The following is a 15,043-nucleotide window of genomic DNA, read 5'->3' as shown; positions in this document are numbered from 1 at the left end:
TAAGAATCGTTATCACCCATTATTGTTCTCTCTAACCAGGACATGCAGCTACTGTGCTCAGTTTTTAAAACCTTACGATGTAACTACAGCCCAGCCCATGCAGCAGTATATTAATAACTAACCTCGTATTGTGGATGGATTATCTCAGTTGTTCTCCTGACTGAAGTTTGGTCCATTTACAGGATCCTGCCATGGGATTGCATTTGTCCCTAACCATCAGGAACCCTCATGTTAACTTTTCTCAAGTGGAAAAAAAGTTAGCGTTCATCCTCCAGCTTCACTGTGTTTGCTATGTTATGCTAACCATAGCTGTGTAGCTAGCCACCACGCAGCACTTCATTATATACCAGCTAGTCCAACTTCTGTGACCCTACAAACGTCACTACTGTTTAGTTTCCTGCCATCATTTATGTTGGAAGTGATAGCAGAGCTGTACGTTTTAATTTTTTCAGAAATCCATGTTACTGATAAAGGTTAATCAAACTGGTTTCTTTGGGCAGTCTTTGTTGTTGGAAGTAATCACAGCTCGTGTTTGATCATCACACAGCTGGCTAACACCTACCACTCTGCAGATACCGGTATATGTGTCTGAGGGGTGACTTCACATACACCCATGAAATAGACAGGAACAAAGATTGCACAGCTGTCTGTGACCCTCTATTTGTGACCTGCGTGTGTGAGAGACCAAAGAACAAAGATTACACAGCTGTGTGCGACCCTCTACCTGTTTTTTTGCACGCATCATGTTTGATGTGTTGTCTGCAGATGGCTTCGAGTCCTTTCAAAGCCTCACGTTAAAGTACAAAGTACACAGGATAATCCCTAAAGTAGCACTTTGGCAAATGTCACCATTAAAGCTACACACATCTGCAGAGTACATAATCTCGTCACAATGCATCTGCCTTTGAAAACAGTCGGAAGGAACACTATCACTGGTGTGTGTTGCTGTAAAAGTCACATCCTTCAACAGTCAGACTAGATTATAGTCGCTAGCTTTAAAGATGACGATGTGTGGTGTAATTGTTGCCATGATGACAGGTCTAAAACACAGATCCTGAAGTTTTGGGAGGAGCTTGCGAGAGGCTTAAAAGCTCTTATTGTGCAATACATAAATATACACACATTCTTTACAGAGATAATTCTCAGTCGCTTCCAGTTACAAAGTGCACGACTGTTTGTTCTGTCATTAGAGCACTGCAGCGCCCAAGTTTTCATCCTGTCACATTTGGATTCACACAGAAAATGAAACCTTTAACCTCTCATTTTAACTTATCCTTAAAGTACTTCCACTATGGGATGATGATTCAAAGTGATGAGCTTTTATCTTTGTGTGTGTGTGTCACAGGGAGCCACTAACGACAGCCTGCACCCGCAGTGTGCTTTGGTGCTAAAGTTCTGAGGCGATTCATGGACATAAGGCAGGTCCAGGCCCTCTGGTGTCCCTCTGGAAGAAGGACACTCAGCAGGGAGCAAAGATGGCTTACGACAGCCAGATCAGCAATCAGAGCAAATTTACACCCACTTCAACCCCAGTATCTCACCTTAATGTAACCCAAAGTAAATGATTTGTAAATTTGTTTTATACCTCATTTTTAGTTTTTTTCTACTGTATTTTTGTATTGCTTGAGATTTTTGTTTTTCTGTTGAATAAAGGTGCAGAACAATGAAATCCGATGTTAAAATGCATGGTTGTAGTTTTTGGGGGTTTAATTGTACTTTAAAGCCAAAGAAGAATAATTTGAAGCTTTTCCTTTTGGGAAAACTAACATCAAGCTGTTGGGGTTTTTTTTAATATATCAACAAATAACATTGGCCATTAAGTTGAGAAGTTACAGATGCACTCATAGTGGTCTCTGGTTAACAACAAGAACAACTGCACATTAAAGGTGCAGTCTGGCTTTTTGGGGAATACTTTTTGGGAATAATACTGCACTCACATCTGTGAGCTAAATACACAGACTAAGAAAAAACTGGATATATGGACAAAAGTCCTTGCCACACATTACACTTAAAGGAGTTGCTCAACCATGGAAACCCATGCCATGAAGTTCCTAGCACACAGCTTTTTGTGCTGATGTTAATGACAGAGCAGGTTCGAAACTCAGCGGTAACTGAGTTAGCAGATTTTGGCGACTTTTGCGCACTTCGTGTCGCAGCACTTTATGTGGTTTGATAATGTGTCCAAATTGTAATAAAACAACACTTATGTCTTTGTTACACTGAAGCTAGTTCTGCCCATAAAATGCTAGCATTATGCTAATGTCTGTTAAAGATTTACATCAGAAAATGCTTGATTGATGTTAGACTTTAGGTACACTTTAGAAGTTGGTTGTTGGTGACTGTTATTAGGAGACATTGTCTGGCTACTGCTCCACCGAGCCCCTTTCATTCTGGACTGTCTTGTAAACCGTCTGTAAGAAATAACAGTTAAGAGAATAAGAGCTCTGAGACATTAAACTCTCAGCGTGCAAAGTCCTAGTTTCTCAGTGAGATCTATGCCATGCTGTCTTACACCTTGGCATTTCACTCAGGCTACGCCCACACGTACACGGGTATTTTTGAAAACTGAGATTTTCCGTTTCCGTTTTTGTTTTTTTTAAAATCCTGTCCACGCGTAAACGCAAAAACGAAGGACAACGCTGCTAGGAACATGCCAAAACAATAGGTGGCGATATATTCCTAACCGTGTAGAAATATTGGTCAATCAGAAGCCTAGAAGCCTGGGTGGGAAAGGGTAAACAAAGATGGCGCATAGAAGCAGAACTAGTCCTATGTGTGGCGGGACATAAACTGTGTGTATATATGTAAGCATTTAAACAGTAAAATTAACAGTAACAGTATTTTGTCTAAGTCCACCATTGTAGAAATTTATTTCACCGAAACAATAACGTGGCGCACAGTGTGACGTCAAAAAAGGCGCACACCTTTGACGCTGCGTTTTCTCAGTTTTCCTCGTCCACACGTAAATGCAAAAACTGAGTTTTTAAAAATCTCTGTTTTAGTGACCGGAAATGTCGTTTACGTGTGGACGAAAGGTGCAAACGCATAGAAAAATCTGCGTTTTCAAAAATACCCAGGTACATGGGGACATAGCCTCAGTGGGTAAAGTCACAGTGGCTACTTTCTTCTTTTATATACAGTATATGCTTAAACATAAAGCCACAGTCAGAAGAAGACTGGTTTACCATCACTGAACGAGTGGAAGCAGGGATAAAATACAGCACCTAACACTAAAGATTAAAGATGACTTGATTCTTTTATTTCAGCAAAGTAAAATGTAAGAACATCTTTTTCCCCAAATGTATCGATACCTGCCAAGGAATCATGATAGTTGTAACCCTTGTCACTGATACTGTTGTATGCTTACCAGTTTTTGTAATCCGATTACTATAATCGGAGTATGTTTCTCCAGCCTCCCCCATCCAATTAGCCCTACTATATATAGCTGCACTACTAATTGTATTTTACACAAATGACATTTTTTTTAGCAAATACTTTTTCTTCTTCTACTTTTAAATTTTTTCATAAGGTGTGATATTTATAAAATAAAATGTGACTTGTTACGGGAGATGCTTTTTGAACATTTGTCTGATTCACCACAGAAGTGCAGGAGTCAAACTGTGTGCAGCTGGATTTATATATTTTCCCCTCCCACCTGAAAATAAAAATTTCTGTCCATCTGCAAAGAATATTTCATCAGAAACACCAGAAACAAATATAACAGTCAGTTTGAATATTGCAGAAGAAAAGATGCAGTTTCAGAACCTTTAAACTTTGTTACTGGATAATTAATGGAAACCATTTTTTTTATTATTATTATTTATACATTATTAAGTTTTAAGAACTTATCCAGGCTGTCCACACATGAACACTTGGGTCTTTTATTTATGAGATTCCCAATTTAAACAGTCCGATCTCATGCAACAACGGAAAAAAAAAAATCAACAAAAATTCTTTGATGTCCTTTAACCAAACAAAAGGTTTTTCCTCTCAAAAATCAAATCAGGTTCAGTCCCTCACTCCCTTTGCGGTCCGTCACCGTCCTCGCTCTCATCTGCCAACCTTGCCCAGCCGGTGGTCTGTCTTGGGGTCGGCTATGATGGCCTGAACAGCTACGATGGCCTCGTTGATCTTGGTTTGCAGCTCCCTCAGCTCCTCAATGTGCAGCAGGCGCAGGATCTGAGCCGCTTCGTTTAGAGTTGCATCTGAGGAGAAAAGACAGAAGTTTTACCAAAAGCTGACCAATACTTTAAGAGAAGCAATTCTTATGAACTGTGGGCAGACCGATCGTCATAGCATTTGCTCATCGGCTTTCAGCCTTTCTGCTGAAAAAATTCTTTAAATAAATAACTCACCTCCAGTGTCAAAACCCAAGATGTGCTTGTCTAAAGCTACTGGAACACCCTGTAGGAAAAAAGAAAATATAGCTGGTTGAGTTTTGTCAGTAACGCCGCTGAAATCATGGCTCTAGACTTGCAGCAGTCTATACACAGACATATGATTTTTGATGCATATTATGCACATGTGTCTTTAGTTTACCTCTCTATTGTTGCTGGCTTTAGCAATGGCTTCTGGAGAAAGTCTCTCTTGGATCAAAATACGAATGGCCTGGCAGTTGCAAAGAAAAACAAGAAAAACTCTTCTTAATGATTTGAGATCATTCTAATACATAAGACTTACATTAAAAAACAAAAAAAACCATTCCCTTAATATGGTTAATAGGATTACTTTCTATTGCGAGTGGCAAGTGAGAGTGCAAAATTTCTATTCTGCATTTTTTGAGTGCCAACTATTATCTCCGTGTTATCAGTCTGACCATTACCCTGCATTAAAAGAACGACTCAGGGCTGCCGGCTCACATGGAAAGCATTAAATCATTTTAAGGGCTTTTATTGTGAAGCAAACGCAAACTTCGCCTTCCTCTGTGCCCAGGTAAGCTTTGCTACAGTATTAAAGAGCCCTTTAGTGCGCTCTCACCTTAAGCATAACCAGGTAGTCGTCATGCCGCTGTATCTTGAGGATGTTGGACAAAGCTGTTACTCCTGCTTTGAAATCTGGAGAATTACCTGAAAAAAACAAAACAAAAAAAAAAACAAATAAAAAAAAAAACAAACCCACACACACACACACACACACACACACACACACTTACTTTAACTTTTATCCTGCAAAGATTTAAAGGAGGGAAAGAAGAAAGAATGCCAGGACAGAGGAAGCTCAAATCCAAGTTTTACTTACTGTCGAGGTTAACCAGAGGGTCCATGGCTTTATTGCTGTTACTGGAAGCTGCCAGGGGCTGACAGTTTTTGTACTTCTCCACTGTGAAGAGACACACAAAACACGTCACCGATGAACAGACTGACTTGCACTACATTAACAGGGGAGCTCACAGTAACGAGTAGAAGAGTAACAATTTGTTCTTCTTATTCTGCAGTAAAAGTAGACATATGATCTGGCACTTAGCAAAAAGTATTCCTTTTGTAATGTCTCCATCTCCTGGTCATCGGTGGCATTTCAACTAGTGACACAGGCTAACATAACCCTAACCCTAGGGAACTGACTGGCCAGTAGGTGGCAATTTTGTGTACATTATCCCTTATCCTAACCATAACCTACTAAAAGTCCGATTAGGAGTGTGGCACACAACCGTGTTGATGTGAACCCCCTCTGCAAACCTGTAAATCCAAGTTAACCCTCAGGTTTCCCCAATAAACCTCTGCTCTGTAGCACAGCTCTCTACGTACTGCATTCAATTCAGTTTTATTGATATAGCACCAAATCACAACAACAGACACCTCAAGGCACTTTATATTATAAGGCAAAGACTCTACAATAATACAGAGAGAAAACCCCGACAATCACATGACCAACTTTAAGAGAACACTTGGAAAACAGCAGGAAGGAAAAACTCCCTTACTGTAGCTACTTGCACTTTTGCACTTGATGGTGGTCCCCTCCAGTCTGGTTCTGCCAGGAGTCTTTTTTTTTTTTTTTTTTTTTTTTTTTTTTTAAGGGATTCTTGCGCTATACAAGTAAATGTGACCCAAATGAAACCCCTTACCATTGTCTCCATATTCATACCGCACAGCAAGGCCCAGTAACCAATCTACAGCCTCCTTCCTCTCATCGACTTCAAATGGACAGTTCACATCCTGTAGGTACTGCACACAGGTAAAGAAAACTCAAACACAACTCACCGTGCTCCTCATATTATATCAGAAATGCAGTGTTATGTTAGTAATACCCATTAATAACAGCAGTGATTACTTTCAGATGATCCAGCAGTCTTACCTTTTGGTAGGCTTTGGGCCACTCTGAGCTGGGGATGTTTCTCAGGTTGCCTCGGTCTTCGATTTTATAATGTCGAATCTTCTGGTCCTCCAGCCACACAATGCAGTTCCTAAACTGTGTCTCATCTGAGAAGAAATTAGACAATAGCGATAACAACACATCAGCAGCTACACATGGCAAGTAAGTGAAGGAGTGAATAAATAAAACTGAGGTTCCAAGACCATATCTGCTGAATCACTCACTACAGGACGCAAACAATTTACTTTGGCACCAGGGAGTAGCCAGCGTTTGAACTTACTGGTATGACTGTGCTAAACTGGTATCTGCAGCCTATCTACTAATGAAGCCCGAGTGTGTGTTTATTGCGTGTAAAATGCAAACAACCTATAGTCAAAACTAGTTAAAATTATTAAAAGTGTCGAGCATAAGCATCTTGTACATTGCTTTTTTTCATAAATATACACGTTTGTCTCATACTGAACATACATGTTCTACGTTATTAATCTGGCAGCTCTCTGTCTCCATACAGACAAGACACGTTAGCCGGCTCCACGTTCAACTCAACTGACCAACCGAACTGCTCTTTCATAAGTTTATTCTTACCTGTGCAGTCAAAGCCGTCGGGGTTGTGATAATCCAGAGCGCCCAGTTTTCTCCGAAACATTTCACCCCGTGTTTAATACGGAAACCAAATAGTTTCTTTAGCTAACAGTCGCTTGGATTTTCTGCTAGCCTTCAGTATGTAGCTTCGCGCATGCGCTGACGGAGAGCGTACAACTTCCTCTTATAGGTATCAAAATAAAACTTTTCCCACACTGACTACCGCCGTTAGACATTAACAAGAGTAAAATTGCAGGTGCAAGTGTTGCATTTTGAGGAGAAATTTATTTTGAGCGAAGAAAAGCTAAATTTGAGTGAACAAAATTCATTGCTGTGTGCAAAAAAATGTATTTCAGTGTTTACTATTATCCACACACACACACAGCCCCCTCTCACTCAGTTTTTGCATTTGTGCTGGCTTGCAATGTGTTGCTTGTGCTCTCAACATTTCTGCCCGTGCACATTCAACTCTTTCTGTACACCATTATAGTTGTGCCACAAAACCAGCCAATCACAGACTTGGATGCAAAAAAATCTGATTGGCTGTTTTGGTCTATAAGGCTGAACTGACAAAAAAATCTGCCGACTACACCACCAGGTATTATAGGAAAAACCATAAAGCCTTTGAATTAAAACAAACGCTGTTGTGAAAGTGATGTACACTGTCTTGTTGGTATATATGTATGATTTGTATCACCTTCATGTTTCCCTCTCACCACATATCCAAACCGATATCATGACCAGCAGTTTTTACAGCTGTGGCTCCAGCAAACATCAGCTGATACTAGAAAGTAATATTAAATAAATTCTAACAACAGCTTATAAAGCTTGCTGCTGTTGTTTAAAAAAAAATCAATAAGGCTCTGACTTGTATTATGAGTCTGTGGTCTGGGAGAGAGTCCTGTAACTCTCTGTCTGCAAAATACAGTAAATAATGACCACTGTTGGGCAATTAATTATATAGTTACTTCTTCAAAAAAGTAACTGAGCTATGCAAACAACAAAGTTTTTGCAGCTGTTTACCTAAAAATGCAGCCAAGGCATTTTTTTAAATAAGCATTTCAAACTATTTACAGAACAATCAGGTGTTCTGCATCAAATTTGATGCCACAGAAATTATTTGTGCCACTCCAAAAAATAATTTCTGTCCACTATGAGATAAAGGAGAACAACAGCCTGATACCTGCAGGCCTGACAGCAGGAGATGTATCACTGCCATAACATTAAGTAGTCGCCTCATTGTTCTGACACACACAACAAAACTATTGACTACACTACACACTAACTACACAAAACTTGCGCTAAACGTCGCAAATCTCTCACATCTCAAAACACCGCCGTCACTCCTAAAACTTCCCCCTTCCTAAACAACTAAATGCCATATCATTTTTTGATTGGTCGACATGGTACTTTTTTCGTTTTTGGTTTTGCTCACAGGCAGAGAGTGCTTTCGAGCGTTTCTTCCCGCAGTAAATATAAACAACGATAGTATTCAGGAAGAAAACCAAACATTGCAGATATTTTTATCATAACTCTGGTTTTACGTGGCCTATCAACACAATTTAAAAACTGGTATAAAGTCCACACTTTTTCCGTCAATTGTTCCGTCTGTCCTGCTCACATCTCCAATGGTTGTGTCGGCACATAAGGACGCTGTTATAACCTGTCAACGACGTTGATTAGCTGCGTATATACGAATGTGAATCGCATTATTGGCTGGACTATGGGATAAGGTAGCATCGTTCTAATCCCATACGGGAGCAGACAGTCACTTACTAACACTGCAAAACAGAATTGTTAAAGTTTTAATTTCAATTTCAATTCAGGTTAGATTTTTTTTCTGTGCCAGCAGTGCGCAATTGTGCACGCGCGCAGTTTAGAGGGAACATTGATGGCAACCATGTTTTTCTCATTGATCTTTAACTATAGATTTGCATTCAAAAGAAAAGAACATTTTGATCAAGCTGTTCTTGCCTTACATGTAGCTTGGACTCATTTGACATTGGTGATTTGTGGGTACTGTGAATATTGAATATTAACTTTTTTTTTTCACTTAATTTGTAATATTTATTCATGTTTTTAATTAAAATGCAATTCAGTTAATTTTAATATTATAGCTTACAAATACAAAGGTAGCGAAATAATGTGCATTCAGTAAATGGCTACATTTCCAATCCTTGAAATTAATACAGCATTCAAGGAAGAGGCGAGCTCCCTGCTTCACTTCTGTTTCTTTGCTAGTTTAACAAGTTCAATAATCACCTCACAGTGACACAGAAAAAACTATTCAGACTTTGGAAAAAAAGGGACAATTTTATTACAGATCACATTCTAAAAAAAACTGAGTCAAAATCATCCCAAGATGATGAAAATAAGACAAAATACAGAAGGTGTAGGTTTGTGCATGTGTATTTTCAGAATGGCCTCATGCGTGTGCCAAGGGGCGGTGCTCTGTTGGGTGGTGTGATGGCTATATCCAGATAGTCTCCAATCTGGAAGCGCTGAGACTGCAGTGTCATTGAGTCATCTGCACCTTTTCTGCCAGACACAGTACTGCCAATCTCTTTCAACCTGAAGGAGGTGGGAGAAGAGAGGTTATTAAAGATGCAATATACATAGATCACCACATTCTTTAGCTGCGTGAATCCAAAGAGCGCAGTCTTTGGTGTGATACTCACTTGTACATCTTCCCTCTGGGATCAGGGTAGACAATGGCAAAGCTAAAGTAGGTGCCCTTTTTCCTGGCCTCTGGATATACCTCCTTCACCAAGCTGGTCAACTCTTTTAGTGTAGCATCCATCCTGAAACACATAAACACAATCAGAGACCAGCTCCAGTGTCCTTATTCAAAAAGAAAACAAACCGAAAAACGACACCCTTAGCTCCTTAACTTTTTCACAATATTGTTTTTGTCTGTGGGAAAAATCCACCGTATATGAAAAGAGAGCCAGAGACAGGTGGGATATGACACAGAGAAAACAAACTGGACGACTCATGCGAACTATAGCTCTAACTTAAAAAATTAAAGGGCCTGCAAATATTTTTATTTAGTCCTCTTTAAACTATTTAGCCGATGTGCTCCCAATTATGTTAACCATGACTGCCAAATCAATCAACGTCCTCTGTCACCACAGCAACAATGCTATCACTGATCAGCGATGCTACAGGGAGATGGCCAGGAGCACTGATTTGAGAAAATTATCCAACCCCGAGAGCATTATAACACTATGTTTCTGTTGTTTTACAAACTCAGCTTAAAACACTGGCAAATCCTTGACTCCGGCCAAAACACCCACACTCACAAAAAAACCAACCAACCACCCAAACAAAAAACAAAAACCAGTGACACATCTGTGATCTTACCAAGTGTATATCTGCAGTTCGCTGGAAGGAACATTTCCTCGAGCAAATTCATCGACTCTGTGGTGTCTCCCACTGTTGGTGGTGAAGACTCGCAGCAGAAGGGGGCAGGTCTGCAGCAAAGAAACATAATAATAATATTACTGAACAAATTCAGTTTACAATGGAAGAAAAACAATGAAAACATTTGATTCATAAGAGATATAAAAAAAAATATTGATTTCAAATAATTCAGGTGTGTATTCTCTGTTATTTTTTAAATGACTACTAAGAAACCCTGCACAAAATAACAGAACCTGATACTAGAGCAGGGCGATATGACCAAAAATATTTATCACGATATATATTTGAAAATTTGCGATAACGATATAACCGACGATATAATTGACATTAGACAAAATACTTTATGACTCCACAACTTCATTAGTGCACCCCCCCCCCAAAAAAAACATCAATATATTTTCACTTAAACAAGCAGCTGTTTTTATGTGCATTAAAAGTTATATAAAAATTTAACAGTGCAAATTCCTTGCTGACAGTTTAACCAAAAGGCATTTCCAGTGGAAATTGGCCGACAGATCCTCAGCATAACCATGTATAATATCTACAAAACTTAAAAAGAGCTTATACACACACAATACGGTAATATTATGTTGAAGCACAGTACGTATCACTCCTCGAGGCGCCTGCCTACGATAACCGTAATGCTCCGACAATCCATCAAGCGGTGCGGGTTCGTAGCTTAGCAAAGTCGTACTAAAACATTTGACAGATTTTCGAGCGCCGTGTACCACAGAAAATCGTTTCGAGGTCAGTAAACACAACCAGAATTCATACATAAGGCACTCGGGATTATAAGGGGCACGGTCGATTTTTCAGAAAATCAAAGGACTGATTTTAAGTGTGCCGCAAAAACACGGTTCATCCGTTTCATTCAACGATCCGCTTTCGCCCTACTCATTCTTATTTTTTACTTTGTCAGAGCACTAAACACTCCAGAGACTGCAGCTGAAAGAACAAGGTACAAATTGTTTTACAGTTGTAATGCACTAGCATGGCCAAGGCAGCTCCTTTCATGTGAGCATAATGTAGTCTGACTGGAAAAATCTGGGTTTACTTTCCAGTTGACAGAAAGACTGTATAAACTCTCACTACCAATGTCACAGTAAGTGAAGCCAGTTAATGGAAATGTGGTCAAAATTATTTTACGGCAAGATTAAATTAAGTGAAAGTTTTGTTTGCTTTGACTTCCATCTCATTATTCTGCATTGAAAGATGTAAGATCTACTTCCCAATCTCAATCAAGAAAGCAAGCAAAGGGAAGCTATGGTGATCGCCTCGATCACCATAGATTCCCTTTGCTTGCCTCACAGGCTTATTTACAATTCAATCACAGTAGTAAGATCAATGCGTTTTCATTTTGTCTGGTGCAAACAAACTGTTCTAAAGATATGTAAGAGACGCATTAGAGTAGGGCTGGGCCATATCATACCGTTCACGGTAATACGGGTATAATGTTGGGCAACGATAAGAAAATGAAATATGGTGATAGAATTTGGGTCGTACGCAGGAGCAATATGTACTGTGCTTCAACATAATATTACCATATTGTGTGTGTATAAGCTCTTTTTAAGTTATGTAGATATTACACATGGTTATGCTGAGGATCTGTCGGCCAATTTCCACTGGAAATACCTTTTGGTTAAACTGCCAGCAAGGAATTTGCACTGTTACATTTTTATATAACTTTTAATGCACATTAATAAAAAAATAAAAATAAAACAAACCCAGCTGCTTATTTAAGTGAAAATACATTGATTTTTTTTGTTTTGCACTAATAAAGTTGTAAAGTATTTTGTCTCGTGTCAATTATATCATCAGTTATATTGTTATCGCAAATTTTCAAATGTATATCGTGATAAATACTTTTGGTCATATCGCCCTGCTCTACATTAGAGCCTTCACATTTTACTGACCGATTTATTTTACGCACTTCACAATGTTTCCCTTATTGCTAATTTCTGAACTTTTGCGTACAAATCTAACTTTAAACTGCAGCGCTATTTTATTTGTTTACTCAAAATGCCACAAAAGTAAACTCATAGTAAGACATCACTGAAGTTCTTTAACGCTAAATCTAACAGGACAACTGAGCTAAATTAAGTGATAAATGCTTTTTCTTGCAATTGCCTACAGGCACATTTCAAAACGCCAGGATTTCGATAAAGACCTTAAAGGTATTCTAGCTTTAAAAAAGGAAAGAAATGCCTCGTGCTTTTGCCAGCTGTGAATTACGATTCAATAACAGCTTTGCTTTTTTAATTTAATTTAATTTTTTTTCTTACTATTTTACGACGTAAACACTAAGCAAACAGTTACTAATCAGCTGCAAAATTATATTAGGTTATATGCAACGAAAAAAACTGCATAAATCATATGCAACAGTGCCGCTGGATGCTATCGAACTGATTATTAGCTAACTAGCACACTTTGTATCCAAACTGGCGACTCTGAGCATTAACGCTGCATATCCTGAAAACAAAGCGCAAATGCAGCTTTATCTATTCTTACCCCTAAAACTGCGACAGTTCTGAGCAAACATCAGGCAGTCTGCATCAAACTGACCAGTTAGCTTTCAGGGCTAACTCAGAGCTAATAACAAAAACAGCACGCGAATCAAAATCCGCTGGTTACCTTTTCCCTGTCAATTGGCTTCTCTGGTTCTTTCTTTATTTCCTCCTGTGTGATCCGCGATTCAAGTGCCATTGCTACTTTTTAAATAATTTACTGCTTCAGTTAGGTGACTTGTGCCTCCGTGTTGGATATTTCAGCCAGGCTGCAGCCAAAAATGAGGCGGATAGCATGTAGTTTCCGTTTCCCGTGTGCTTTCGTCCACCGCAGAATAAGTTACTGCCACCTTCTGGTCAGGGACGGCTCCAGATTTTCTTTCACAGGGGCGGCTGTATGGAGGGCCATTAAAAATATTGGGGTGGCACACCAAAAAGAGAATTAGCGGTTTTATTATGTTGTTGTCAAATATAAGTTATATAAGAGAGAAAGAAAAGAATTATATGCCTTGTTAATTTCCTGCTATTAAAGTTAATATCACTGAAAATAGGTACATATGAAAGCAAATAAGATTTTGAAATCTGAATTCGCTCTCTCAGTATGGAGTGGGGGTGGCCAGTGCACCCCTGTCTGAAACACCTGTAGTAGCCTTTCAGATGATGTTACTGAAGGGGGGTAAATGCTCATCCTGCAGCACTTGTACAGACTTCCACAGAGTGGCTGATCTGAGATCAGGCAGCCAAGTCCACCTACAGATGTGAAACCTGCTATTCAGTCACATGCTGCTCTCCCCCTCACTCATTACATGGTGTGAGGGTGAGCGTGTGTAGATTTCTGGGTAACATATATGTGAGCGTTGTACAGTGCGTCTTTGTACAGTATGTATGTGTGTGTGTTTGTGCAGTGTGTGTATCCTAACAGTGCCTCTCTCTGTTCTCCTGCAGTTGTGGCTGATCAGGAGCTACTCTAACAATCAGCTCTATTTTACCTCTCTCTTTTTCTTTCCACCCATTCACTGTGTGTGTGTGCGTGTCTTTGAGCCCCCCCACCATCACCACTGCATCACCACCTCCTCTCATCAGAATGGGCAGCCAATCTGCCAGCTTTCACCCCTCTGTTTTCACCCTGTGCTGACTGAGAGATCAAACAGTGGCTCTTTGAGTCGGGCCCTGACACTGATACTCATTCATTGATATGCATCAAGAATAAGTGGCGCTGTTATTCCCCTAATGACTCCATTACAATCACTAACGCCCTCTCTGTCTCAGCTCGTGTCTCCTCATCATGCTGGGTCATGTTACGTGTAGTTATGCACATGAGATTCCAGCCAGGACGTCTGCAATTCTGCACGGGGACGCTTCTGCTTCATTCGTCAACTTTTAACAAGCTGGCAGCTTTTTGTTTGCAAAATATTTGTTTCACAGTTTATATCCGCACCACTCAAACTGCAGCACAGAATGCAGAACTAGTTAGAGCTTCCTCAATAGTCTTCATTTCTGAGCATCCTTATTGTAAACTGAGGAAGTTGTGCTTTATCCTCCCACACGTTGACAAACAGTGGGAAAGGCTCATCGGTCACAGCCATCAGCAACACACAGAGCTGCTCTGTCCTGCAGGGTGACTGTTGCCAAGTCCTGGTTTGGACCTGAAAAATCATCTGACTCTACCTGTTTCAGCTTACAGCCACAAACAGATCGCGCGCACACATTAAACCCCAGCGCAGCTTTGCTTCTTTCTGCTCTCTGACTTCCACACTGCAGAGGAGGTGCAGTGGATGGTCATCCAAACCAAGTTTATTTAGTTGGGAAAATCCAGTATGTCAAAGAAAAGGCAACATGACTAGTCCCACTCATCTTGCACATGAAACTGAGCTCTTTTCTAAAGAGCACTAACCAGCCTGTGAAACATTAAAAAGTGGAAAATTTCTATGAAACTTTACTGGAAGCAAACCTTTCTTGCATTCCCTTTGTTCTTTTACTTCCTGCCAAGGTTATCTTTTTTTCCCTCTTTAGCAATTGCCTGCTCTGTGTTAGGGTACCTGGGTCGTTGACCCAGTGGTTTCAGTTTTGTACCTTTTATTTGTGTTCTCATCTTAGTTTATTATTGTGAAGGTCTTGGTTTCTGTTTTGCATTAATATTTTCCCAAGTTCTTCTTGGTGTGTGATTATGTAGTTCTTAAGTTTTGGTTTCCATACTCCCTCTATTCTGTGTCCAGTCAGTCCAT

At 39.7% G+C, this 15,043-nt stretch overlaps 3 protein-coding genes across 3 annotated transcripts in view; 1 reads left to right on the top strand and 2 right to left on the bottom strand.

Moving 5' to 3' along the window:
* Window positions 1-3,568, top strand: part of nid2a (nidogen 2a (osteonidogen)) — a 66,505-nt gene extending 62,937 nt beyond the window's left edge. The window contains exon 34 of the mRNA XM_085449362.1: window positions 1,346-3,568. Within this exon, the coding sequence (XP_085305488.1) occupies window positions 1,346-1,356 (11 nt within the window). The 3' untranslated portion in view covers window positions 1,357-3,568. The remainder of the gene's footprint in view (window positions 1-1,345) is intronic.
* Window positions 3,569-3,867: 299 nt separating this feature from the next.
* Window positions 3,868-7,076, bottom strand: rtraf (RNA transcription, translation and transport factor). The gene is made up of 8 exons (XM_085449364.1): window positions 6,895-7,076; window positions 6,292-6,416; window positions 6,062-6,161; window positions 5,239-5,319; window positions 4,978-5,066; window positions 4,540-4,608; window positions 4,356-4,404; window positions 3,868-4,205 (listed from the first exon to the last, which is right to left on the bottom strand). The coding sequence occupies exons 1-8, from the start codon at window positions 6,953-6,955 to the stop codon at window positions 4,051-4,053; spliced, it is 729 nt and encodes a 242-aa protein (XP_085305490.1). The 5' UTR covers window positions 6,956-7,076; the 3' UTR covers window positions 3,868-4,050.
* A 2,108-nt stretch (window positions 7,077-9,184) lies between these two features.
* On the bottom strand, window positions 9,185-13,141 carry sap18 (Sin3A associated protein 18). The gene is made up of 4 exons (XM_085448168.1): window positions 12,946-13,141; window positions 10,255-10,364; window positions 9,570-9,692; window positions 9,185-9,462 (listed from the first exon to the last, which is right to left on the bottom strand). Exons 1-4 carry the CDS (start codon window positions 13,015-13,017, stop codon window positions 9,306-9,308), a joined length of 462 nt encoding a protein of 153 aa, XP_085304294.1. The 5' UTR covers window positions 13,018-13,141; the 3' UTR covers window positions 9,185-9,305.
* Window positions 13,142-15,043: the final 1,902 nt, after the last annotated feature.

The sequence above is a fragment of the Copadichromis virginalis genome, linkage group LG23 (genome assembly GCF_057382275.1).
Source record: "Copadichromis virginalis isolate Kocher_CV1m ecotype Utaka linkage group LG23, C_Virginalis_male_GT1.1, whole genome shotgun sequence".
NCBI classification, from domain to species: domain Eukaryota; kingdom Metazoa; phylum Chordata; class Actinopteri; order Cichliformes; family Cichlidae; genus Copadichromis; species Copadichromis virginalis.
The sequence above is the reverse complement of the archived record's forward strand: the minus strand, read 5'-3'. Positions and strand labels throughout refer to the sequence as shown.

Coding starts and splice junctions, on each gene's coding strand:
- rtraf (XM_085449364.1), bottom strand. CDS start 6,955: ATGTTTCGGAGAAAACTGGGCGCTCTGGATTATCACAACCCCGACGGC. Junction 5,067..5,238: donor CCCTCTGGTTAACCTCGACA/GTAAGTAAAACT, acceptor TGTTTTTTTCAG/GTAATTCTCCAGATTTCAAA. Junction 4,609..4,977: donor ACTACCTGGTTATGCTTAAG/GTGAGAGCGCAC, acceptor TGCAACTGCCAG/GCCATTCGTATTTTGATCCA.
- sap18 (XM_085448168.1), bottom strand. CDS start 13,017: ATGGCACTTGAATCGCGGATCACACAGGAGGAAATAAAGAAAGAACCA. Junction 10,365..12,945: donor AGCCAATTGACAGGGAAAAG/GTAACCAGCGGA, acceptor TCTTTGCTGCAG/ACCTGCCCCCTTCTGCTGCG. Junction 9,693..10,254: donor GAACTGCAGATATACACTTG/GTAAGATCACAG, acceptor TATGTGTTTCAG/GATGGATGCTACACTAAAAG.